Source organism: Zosterops lateralis (genome assembly GCF_965231275.1).
Source record: "Zosterops lateralis genome assembly, chromosome: 6".
Taxonomy (NCBI): domain Eukaryota; kingdom Metazoa; phylum Chordata; class Aves; order Passeriformes; family Zosteropidae; genus Zosterops; species Zosterops lateralis.
In genome coordinates this window covers 53,148,186-53,159,292 of record NC_139761.1, presented here as the reverse complement: position 1 = coordinate 53,159,292, position 11,107 = coordinate 53,148,186, and the positions used below count along the sequence as shown (strand labels likewise).

At 56.3% G+C, this 11,107-nt stretch overlaps 1 protein-coding gene across 2 annotated transcripts; it reads left to right on the top strand.

The window, feature by feature from the left end:
* Positions 1-468: 468 nt before the first annotated feature.
* Positions 469-10,853, top strand: FNBP4 (formin binding protein 4; the record flags this gene model as incomplete). 2 transcript variants are annotated; one of them, XM_083862844.1, is made up of 16 exons in its annotated part: positions 469-592; positions 751-831; positions 1,699-1,835; positions 1,970-2,171; positions 2,263-2,413; positions 2,494-2,611; positions 2,778-3,116; positions 3,203-3,416; positions 5,318-5,436; positions 7,538-7,642; positions 7,925-8,058; positions 9,016-9,197; positions 9,353-9,666; positions 9,773-10,303; positions 10,391-10,548; positions 10,655-10,853. In XM_083862844.1, the coding sequence occupies 16 exons, from the start codon at positions 469-471 to the stop codon at positions 10,743-10,745; spliced, it is 3,000 nt and encodes a 999-aa protein (XP_083718970.1). In that variant the 3' UTR covers positions 10,746-10,853. The 2 variants fall into 2 exon arrangements, with proteins under 2 accessions (XP_083718970.1, XP_083718969.1); XM_083862843.1 differs by having other exon boundaries at positions 2,491-2,611.
* Positions 10,854-11,107: the final 254 nt, after the last annotated feature.

Genomic DNA, 11,107 nt, shown 5'->3' with positions numbered 1-11,107 from the left:
CTCCAGGGATCATCCCCATACTGCCCTTGCCCTAGGGCTGGAGTATGGGGCAGGATGGAGCTGTAGGGCCCTGGGGAAGAATTGAGCTATATCCCCAGTGGACATAGCTCAAGGGATGTTCAAGGGAAGGGGGAGGGTATAGGATAAGGAGCTATAGTGCCCAGGGAGAACTACAGGATTGTGCTCTAGGGTAGCAGGGACCAGAACCCTGGAGGGCAGCACAGGGCTCTAGGGCAGGAGGGGGCTCTGGGATAGGACGGGCATCTAGGATCGAGGGGCAGGACCATAGTGTAGGGCAGGACGGAGCCGCAGGGCCGGATGGAGCCGTAACCTCTGGCTCGTCCCCGTCCATGGGGAGCGCGTCTCGCTCAGGCCCCGCCCCTTTGGGTGACGTCACACCCCGCCCCCTGCGCGCGGCGCGCGCGGCCACAGCCCCGAGGCGCAGCCGCCGCCGCCGCCGCCGCCGCCATGGGGAAGAAGGCGCGGGCCGCGCCCGGCCGCCGGCCCATCCTGCAGCTCTCCCCGCCCGCCCCGCGCCGCGACGAGGCGGCAGGACCCGCGGGAGAGGGGGGCGACTCGGGCTCCGAACCGGGTATGGCGGGGAAGGCGGGTGAAGCGGGGGGTGCTTTGTTGGCGGGGCGCGGCCTGGTGCGGCCTAGCGCGGCCTAGCGGGACCGGGGGGGTCCCGATCCGCCCTCCCCCGCGAACCCCCAGCCTGAGCCCCCTGTAATTGACGCTTCTGCCCCGCAGATGAGCCCGAGACGGTGGCGGAGCCTCCTCGCAACCCACCCAATCCGCCGCCTCCCGCTCCCGCCGCGGTCAAGGCCACAGGTAAGGAAGCGCGCTGGGGTGAGACGCGGGATTACATCCTCTAAAAATCTTAGGGGAGATTTTCTGTATTTAGGGGGGTTTGCGGCCCCCGATGCACAATAATGATTAAAAAAAATTGGAATTCTGGTTATAAATGGGGCTTTTTGTCTTAAATTGGGGGGGGGGTGATTCTTAGATGTAATTTTCTGGGTGCAAAACATTTTCTCTTAAGTTCAAAATGTGGAGGAGTTTGGTACTAAAAGTGAGGTTTTGTCCTAAGTTTAGCCGGTTTTGATACTAGCTGTGGAGGCTTGAGGGTTCTAAATGTAGGATTTTGGTCCTTTGTTTGATTTTTTTTTGTTTGTTTGTTTTGTTTTTGGTCACGTATGTGGGGTTTTGGTTCTAAATGTGAGGTGGTTCTGGTCCTAGAAGTGCGAGGCTGTGGGTTCCAAATAGTTTTTGGAGGTGCTGAGTGTGAGTTTTCTGTTATAAGTGTGGTGGGTTTTATGCTGAACAAAGGGGTTTTGTGGGACTGTGTTCCCCTCTCCATAAGCCCCTATTTGTAACACAGGGTAATTACCCAACTTAACTATTATTTTTAAGGGAAGAGAGTTAACTTTTTCCTAAATAATTCACTTTAGGGGTGGAATTATTTCCATTTTAATTATTTTAATCGTGCTGTTGTTTCCCAAGAGCCGATTGCTCGTTCTTAGGTACATTTTATTCATGGGGCCTGTTCTGATTCCCCCAGGCTGTCCCTGGCACTCCTACAGGGGCTGTTCTCCCTGGGATGGCAGGGGGCATCTGGAGCAGGGGGTGGGAGGTGGGATCCAATGCCCTGTGGCAGCAGCAGGAGGATTCCCCTGAGGATTTGCCCCCCTTTCCCAGGAGGTCTGTGCCTGCTGGGTGCCTACGCCGACAGCGATGATGAGGAGGGCGAGACCCCGGAGAAGCCGGCCCGTCCCGCGGATGCCAACGGCAGCAGTTCCGCCGACATCGACAGCACCCTGGCAAACTTCCTGGCTGTGAGTGCCGCTTGGCGAGGATGAGGGGAGGGAGGGATGGCGCAAGGAGGTGTCCCTTTCATGGTCCAAGGCATCGTCCTCATCCTTGATTTAGTTTGGTATTTGAACCTGATGGTGGGATGCTGTTTTTACAGGAGATTGATGCCATCACGGCCGTTCCACAGCCCGCTGAGCCCACCGCTGCCTCCTCTTCCTCCTCCTCCGTGCCGCCCCCCACCCCTCCCCGCCCCGAGCCGAAGGATTCAGGCACAGGAGCATCGTCAGGCACAGCCAATGGCACGGGCCCGGCACAGGCCCCGGAGTGGCAGTACGACACCCAGTGCTCGCTGGCCGGAGGTGAGCGCCAGTCCTCTCTCCAGAGGGGGTGATGGCAAACAGGTGTCACTGGGGAGAGGGGAGTGACGAGGTGTCCTTGTTGCCCCGGCAGTGGGAGAGCTGGAGATGGGCGACTGGCAGGAAGTCTGGGATGAAAACACCGGCTGCTACTACTATTGGAACACCCAGAGCAACGAGGTGACCTGGGAGCTGCCACAGTACTTGGCGACACAGGTCCAGGGCCTGCAGCATTACCAGCACAGGTGAGCAAGAACTCCAGCATGTTGCCCTGTGGGATGCTGTCTCAATCCCACCCTTCATTCCCTCTCCTCTTCCTCAGCAGCACCATGGCAGGCACCAATGGCAGCTTCATGGCAGCCACGGAGCCATTCCCTCAGGAGAAAGGGACCCCGGGCAGCGCTGGCCGTGGGACCGGCCTCAGCAAGCGGGAGGTGAAGAAGGTCAGTCGTGTGGGTTCTGGCTGCCATGGGGCTTGCAGGCATCTCCTTGGGCTTCCTTGGAAGCAGCTGGGATGCTCTGCTCCATCTACAGCCCTAGGAGGGGCCTAGGAGGATGGGCTCTTTCCCAGACAGCTGCCAGAAATCTCACACTTAGCTCATCCCACAGGAAGTTAATGAAGGAGTGCAGGCTCTCTCCAACAGTGAGGAAGAGAGGAAGGGGGTGGCTGCGGCCCTCCTGGCCCCACTCCTGCCCGATGTGGTGAAGGAGGAAGAGGAGCGCTGGAGGAGGAAAGTGATCTGCAAAGAAGAGGTTGAACTGCCTCTGGAAGAGGAGGTGAAAGTGGAAGAGGCACCGGCTGTCCCTGAGGAGCCAGAGCCCAGCAGGGACCCTCTGGAAGACACGGGGCAGGAGGATCTGTGCAGCGTGGTGCAGTCAGGAGAGAGTGCGGAGGAGGAGGAGGAGCAGGACACACTTGAACTGGAGATGGTGCTGGAGAGGAAAAAGGTAAGGGGAGACATTTGTCCCGGAAATGGCCACACAATGCAGCCATGGTATTGCTGGGAATAAACTGGGCTGTCGTGTCTGGGCAGGCAGAGCTGCGTGCCCTGGAGGAAGGCGATGGCAGCGTTTCGGGCTCCAGCCCGCTCTCCGATGGGAGCCAGTCGGCCTCGCAGGATGCGTCCCGCAGGCTGGCCTCCAAGCGAGGGAAATGGAAACTGTTTGTGGGAGCCGCCAGCCCCGAGTCTGCCAGTCCCAGAGGCTCCAGCAAAACGGGCCGGGAGAGCCCAGAAGCAGGAGAAGCAGGTAATTTGAATGGCTTCCTTTGGAGGGAGGAGCAGGGGGTCTCCTTTCCCTGAAGACCCACAGAGCAGTGCCAGGAAGGGCTGTGAGGTATGTGTGCCAGGTGGGAACAGGCTGAGGGGTGGCTGTGTCACAGCCCAGCCTCACTGGGATAAGCTGCTCCTCTGCCACCGTCTGCCTATCCTAATTAGCCCACATAAGGAGAAAAGTGATGCATTCAGTGGTTCTTTGGGAAGAGGGACACATATGACAGTTGCTTCACATCCCATTGGCTCGCATGCCTCCCAACATCACAAATCCAGCCTGCGGCACACTGAGAACTGTCACCCTTCCACTTGTAAAGTTCAGTTTTTGAGCTGCCTGGTACCAAATTCCAGACAGCTGAAGTGTCCCTGGAGCCATTCCAGGGCCCCACACTCAGTGTGTAGGGAATGTAATTGCAGCCCCTGTGGCAAGGCAGCCCCTGTTCCTGTGGGGCTGGTTCAACTCAGGGTGTGTGAGGATGTATCAGTCATACACAACTACCTCTTGTGTTCCTGTTGGATCTCCCAGACCTGTGTTTTCCAAAATGCACCAGCTATAGCATTTTAAGGAACAGTCTGCGCCCAGCAGCTCTGGGACTCCCAGATGGTAGAATCGTGGAGTTGTTCAAGTTGGAAATGCCCTCAGGTCATGGAGGCCAGTCCTGCCAAGGCCACTACTAACCTATGTCCCCAGGTGTCACATACACATGGCTTTTAAATCCCTCCAGGGATTTACCACACCTCTACCATAACTCTACCACATTTCTGGGCAGCTCTTTCTATTAAGAAATCTTCCTCAATATCTAACTTAAACCTCCCCTGGCACAACTTAAGGCTGTTTCTTCTTGTCCTGTCTCTTGTTCCCTGGGAGCAGAGCCTGACTCCACCTTCCTCTCAGGGCATTGTGGGGAAGAAGAAGGTCCCCCAGAGCCTCCTTTTCTCTGGATGTGCCAGTCCCTTCACAGTGCAAGATTTGTGTGCCTGCAGCACAGAAAGCTGAATAGAACTGCTTTTCCAAGGAAAAACTGGTACAAAGTGCCTGCAGCAGGCTGTGTCCTTCTGGAGTGGGAGCTGGTGCCTGCCCCATCCCAGGATTCTTATGGCCCTGAGGCACCTCTGCTTCAGGCAGGGGCATGAGCTGGGTGACAACTCTGGCATTAAATCAGTGATGTCGTTTTTGCATAGGAAAATTAATGGTTTTGCTGGAGGGCTCTCCAAATAACCATGAAGCCAGCTCTTCCCAGCAGTGCCAGATTCCACCTTAACCTGGGGAACAACAGCTGTCACTCCAAAATAACCAGTTTAAATTGGGCACTCTGCTGCTGGAGGGTGATTTAGGGAAGTGTCCTGCCTTCCAGTGCCAGGACATGCTGAGAATTGGGATTTCTTTCCCCGGAGGCCTATGGGACTTTGTCACAGACTTCCTTCCTTGGAATTGATTGCTTTGACAGTGAATTAGTCATCTGAAGGTAAAACCTTCTGGTATTGGCAGCTTTTGGAGACCTTTTCAGTCTTTCATAATTAACTTATTTAATACCTAGTACCTGTTATTGACAGATTATTAAGATGACAAATTTTGGGAGTTAGTCTCTTCCTGCTTCCCTGATGCCCAGTTTTCCAGGCCTTCCCTCATTGTTGCTTTGTGCTGTAGCAGCTCCAACTCTCCCCATATTATCCTTCTGGAAAGATCCCCACCACCAAAACACAGCAGTGACCATTTCTCCTTTTTAATTCAGGCTCTTGTCTCTGGCTCTGGTGGGTCCTGGCTCCTTCCCCACTGCTGCCCACATTGGCTTTGGTTCCAGGCAGTGTCCAGCCAGCCGCTGGTGCTGCCAGGGTGGTGGTGGGACAAGGACTGACGTGTCCTTCCTTCTCCCGCAGCCCCGAGCACGGAAACAACTGATCCGAGCTCAGACAAAGAGGCAGAATCTGAGGAGCCCCAGGAAAAAGCCAAATCACAAGGGGCTCCAAAAATGGAAGAGGAGGAGCAGGATCTAAAGGTATGGAGAGGCAGAGGTGCATGTCTGTGAGATGAGGGATGTGATGGGTTCTCCAGCAGCGAGCAGGAACAAGGGACACACTGGCTCCCCCAGCCACCTCTTCCCTGGGAACACCGGAGCTTTGGGCTCTGGATTTGGCCCACCTGAAGCTTTTAAAGCCCAGATCCCGGTGTGGCTGTGGGAAGAGCTTGTGAAGGAAGGGCTGTGCAGGACTGGGAAAATATCCTGTCTCCAGTAGGATTCAGCAGCAAAAGCTTGGATGAAAGGAGGGTGCGGGGGGGCAAAGACAGCCCTGGGTGTTGTTTTGACAGAGAACAATCAGTTTGATCTTGACTTTGTTTTCACCAATAACGATATTCCAGTCTCTGGCCCGGTCAGTCGTCCCGTTTCCAGGCTGAAGACTCCTCGTCCGTAATCTCTCCGTTTCTTGAGGCTGACGGTACCGCTCTGCCCTTCGCCCGGCATTACTTTTAGATGCGAGCTGGGGGAGCCCTGGGGATTTCTGCAGCATCCTACTAATAGCTCTTCACTGAGCCTTGGTTTGCTCCTTTGGCTGCACTGGATCAATTCCCTGATCTATAGCAGAGCTCCAGGCTCTTGGGCAGTATGACAGAGCAGTAGGGGAGATCTTTCCTATTTAGCCTTTAGTCCCCATCTCTGTTACCCTGAGATCTCCTGCAGCATAAAATTTGGCTCTGGAGTAATTCTGTGACGTTGGGAAATGTTGTCACTTCCCTGTGGCAGATGGGGAATCACCGGATCGTGGTGGAGCCCTGGTGGACCCTGCAGTGAGAGTTGCCCATCCCTGTCTTCATTTCCCACCACTTAAGTAATTTTTCTGGTGTGAAAAGGAAGGTCCTTTTGTCCTTGTGAAAAATCCCACATCTCTACCATAAAACAACTCCTTAAAGGATTTTGAGATGTGACACTCCCAGACCAAAACTGAGCATCCCTCAGTGCAGCATCCATTTGAGACCTGATTTTTAAATTAATTCATTTAAATAAAAAGAATAAAAGCCTGTAGCAGGGCTGGACTCGCTGGTCCCCTCTGCTGTCTGCCCCCTTCTGGTCTCAGTGGGCACTGTGATGGACGGTGTGATGCTTTTCCATGCAGGATTCCCTTAGAGCTGTTGAAGGAGTGCCGGCTCCCTGGGTAACCAGTACCATTTGCTCATCAGGTTGGGATCTCTCTGGTTTCAGGAGCTGCGCCGGCACCACCGCTCCCAAGTCACCCTCTGCTCCAGGATGTTCCCTGGCTTCTCCGGAGCCACATTAACATGGGAATTCATATGCCTGCCTTGGTCTTCTCTAGGGCTTGCTTGTCTCGCCTGTCCCCTCTCTGGAGACAGATGCTTCCTTGGTGGCTTTGGTGGACATTCCAAAGCCTCTTCTGAAGAGTGAAGTTAGGCATTTCTAGAGCCCTCCTTAAAGTAGTGGATTCCACTTGCAGACATTCCTGTCCCTGTTCCTGATTCCTTTCTGGCTTGTGACTACTTCCATGCAGTGCCTCCAGTCAGGGGGATGGATGCAGGGATCCCCGTGTCCCCAGATTGGAGGTTTCACTCCCATGAGATGCTGGAACTGAGCAGCTGTGGTTGCCATGAGCTGACTTGATTCATGCTTTGAGCCATGAGCTGACCTTTGATATAGCTATCGCCTCTGGTCTGGAGTAAATCCAGAGCTGTTAGCCCTTTCTGGTGCTTTCCAGCTAGTTTCTCTGGAAAGTAGTTATTTACAGAATCTGGAATGACATCCTGGGCCATTTATTTGGGAAGCATTCTTAGATACATGCTATGGCACTGGTTCTGCTGTAACTCCAAAGTACCGAGGCTGCCCGTGCTGTTCTTCTGCTCAGAGTCAAGCACAGTCCGTGGAGGAGCTGTCACCCAGCCACCCACACTGCTGTGTCCCTGGGGTGCAGGATATAGCGGGATGTGACAGAGGGGGTGACAGGCCCATGGGGCCAGGGTGGCATGTCCCGGTCCCTCCAGGCTGAGGGGCCGTGGGTGGTCCCGAGCGGTGATTGCCGAGAGCCGCAGGGCCGCAGCCGCCTGATGTGCTCCCAGAGGGCAGCTCTTGACTCCGCCCTTTCTCCTGGCAGTTTCAGATTGGAGAGCTGGCAAATACTCTGACTAGTAAATTGGAGTTCCTGGGCATCAACAGACAATCTATCTCCAACTTCCACATGTTGCTGTTGCAGACAGAGGTAACCGAGCCTTCGCCCCTCGCTCCGGCCTTGTGTTCCGGAGCGGATCGGATGCAATCTGCCGTCCGAGCGCCGGTGCTGCGTGAGCCTCGTGGCACCTCGCCACGCAGGGTCCTCCCTTCCTCGGCGGGGGGAGAGCGTGGCTTGGCACAGAGGTGGGGTGTCCTCCTCCTGGCCCCCCGCGTCCCATGCCGGAAGGGAGCCTCCCGATCCTCGAGTCCCATCCCCCCTGGGGCCGCTGGCAGCCCACCTCACTGGCTTCCCCCGGTTCTTGCCCTCTAGACCCGCATTGCAGACTGGCGAGAAGGTGCTCTCAATGGAAACTACCTCAAACGCAAACTCCAAGACGCAGCCGAACAGCTTAAACAATACGAAATAAACGCCACCCCTAAAGGCTGGTCCTGCCACTGGGACAGGTACGCGCTCTCCTCCTTTCTCACCTTTCATCTCTGACATCTCAGACATGATTTGTGACCATCAACCACCCGACGACGCTGGCGCCGTCCCTCTGGCAGACTGAGAGCGGCTTCTGTTAGTGCTGGGCAGGCAGAGAAACGTCCGGCACTCGCAGAGTTTGGGCTGGCCACCAAACTGGAGGATCCAAACGGAGTGCCCAGTGCTTTGCGACGGAGCCGATTCCCTGACGGACAGAGCTGATTGTCCCTCTCGCGAGTGTCCAGCGCTGTGGAGGGCGGGCCTGGGGGGTCGCGCATGCGAGAGCTCTGTGAACTTTGCAGGATCTCTGGATCAACTCTTCTGACCAACAGCTCTTCCAAAGGACAAACTTCAACTCACCGACGGAATGAAGAACAAGATTTCTGTCTCCTGCCAGCAGGTCAGACCCAAACATTTCTTTGTCTATTTGGCTTTCTTGATTAATTTTCCTTTGTTTGAAATCTTTGCTCTTTTGTTTTTCAGCTCCCAGATCCGCTCCCTCTCTCTAGCATTCACTGTGTGTTTGACACCAAGAGTATCATAAAAAACTCTACGCACCACGGGGTAGGGGGGCAGCCGCTTCCCTCCATTGGGCTGTTCCCCGGTGCCTCTTCTCGGAGGGCGACTTTCAGCCAAGGCCGTGCTGAAAGTCCCAATGTTAGCGAGACGTCGCCAGCGTTCCCGGCCCTCCCCTCCCTGGGAGCGGGGGGCTCAGGGCGACGTTCCCGCAGCCAGCGAATAGCAAATAGCTTTGAGCGAGTCGGCTCGGGCCTCTCTGCCTCTGTCCTCAAAGTTGTTTGTTGTGTGTGGGAGAGCGGCAGCCCTGCTGCACGAGGGTCTCCCCTGCGAGAGCGCACTGCTGTCGTGGGCAGGCCCGCCTTGGAGTGTCAGGGGCGGAGAAGGGAAGCTGAAGCCTCCTTCTCTTTCTTGTGATCTAGGGAGCATAGACGCTATTTCTATGTTAACGAGCGCTCTGGAGAGTCGCAATGGGAGTTCCCCGATGGGGAGGACGAAGAGGAGGGACAGCGAGGCGCCGCCGACAGAAAACCCGACGGTCCTCCAAAGCCACCTCCCAAAGACAAAGGAGAGCACACCGAGGGGCCTGCCGAGCGCCCCACAGGTACGTCTCACTGCCAGTGAGGGTCTTGGCAGCAGAGCAGGAGCAGTGCCAGGGCAGTCCATGGTGGCTGTGCTTCCAAGCAGGACCACAGGCAGGAGCAGGTGGTTCAGACTCTAGGCTGGGTATTCAAGCCCGTGTCAATGTGTATTTTTCAGGCTCCCTTTGTAAAGAATCCTTCTCAGGCCAAGTTCCTGCTACATCTCTTATGCCACTCACTCCATTTTGGACTCTGCTTCAGTCCTCCGTCCCGGTCCTCCAACCTCCCCTGCCTTTGGAAATGCCTCCGCCGCCTCCCCCCCCCCCAGACTCGCCCCCGCCGCCTCCACCGCCACCCCCACCACCTGGAGAAGACGGGGAGATCCAGGAAGTGGAGATGGAAGATGAGGGGGGCGAGGAGCCACCTGCCCCAGGAACAGAGGAAGATGCTCCCCTGAAGTCCCTGGTGCGCCCCGCTGCCAGCAACAGCCAGGTGAGTAGTGAAGCCAGGGCTCCACTGATTCCAGAGTGTGAAACACTGGGAATTGGGTGTGTAACAATGCTCCTAGCAAAGCACTGACTTTGGCACTTTCTTCCAGGCCACTGTCGATCCAAGCCCAGCCCCGCTGCTCTCGGCCAAGCCCCAGAAGAGGAAAGCAGTGGAGATGAGCCCTGGGCTGATGCAGCGCACGGCCACCATTGGCAGCTGCCCAGTCATCTACAGCCAGCCCTTGATGGCCACGGGCAAGTACCAGCCATCAGCTGTGCCCTTGGCCTCCCTGAGGCCACGCCAGCGCCTCCAGAGCGAGATCCAGGGACGCCCCAACCTCCGCATGGCTCCAGGCCACGCCGGCCCTCAGCCCGCGGCACTGGGAATGCAGTCCAACTACCTGGGTGTGACGGGACCTGCTGCGCCTTCTATGATGGGATACTCAGAGTGCTCTGTGCCTGTCAGCCCGGCCACCACGGCCACCGCGCAGCCGGCGCCAGCACGGGGAGCCCCTCCAGCCACAGGTGCTGCAGCCGAGCAGCCGCCACCCCCACCACCCCCACAGACACCCCCTCCGCCCACCCCCAAGGCGCCCCCACCTCCAGAGAAAGAGAAACCAAGGAAAGGGCGCAAGGACAAGGTAGGCCAGACAGGTGGTCCCACACCGGCACAGTTCCTTCCTCCTCCCTTTCCAGCCGCACTCACCACTGTTATTTTTGTGGCACAGGGCAAGAAGGGCAAGACAAAGATGCCATCTCTGGTGAAGAAGTGGCAAAGTATCCAGCGGGAGCTGGATGAGGAGGAAAATTCTAGCTCCAGCGAGGAGGACCGGGAGACCACAGCCCAGCGGCGCATCGAGGAGTGGAAGCAGCAGCAGTTGATGAGGTACAGACCTGGGGGGCTGGCACTGGGACATTTCCTTGTCCTTTGTAAAGGTGGGGGATCCATGAGAGGGCCAGCTGGGTGCTGACATCCTGCTTTATTCCTGCAGTGGCATGGCCGAGAGGAATGCCAACTTCGAGGCATTGCCAGAGGACTGGCGCTCGCGACTGAAGCGGAGGAAAACGGCCTCAAGCACATGAGGCATGCAGTGCCGTGCCCACCTCTTGGGGTTTTTTTGTTTTGTTTGTTTTTTTTACAGATGTACAGTTCCTTTGACCATTGTCCAATAAATTGTAGCAGTTTGGGAAGTCCATCTCTGATATTGCTGAGGGCAGGTGGTAGATGGGGGGATGAAGAGCACAACAGACTCCTCTAATCCATGATTATAAACTGGGTGGGCATGTGGATTGTGGAAGGCATGAAGATCTGCAGAGGAAACTGGATGAGCTGGATTGAAGGGCTGAGATTAAAGGTGTGAGGGTAAAGGCCAAGTGCCAGGTCCTACACTTGGGTCACACAAACCCTGTGGAATGCTCCAGGCTGGGATCAGAGGCTGGAAAGC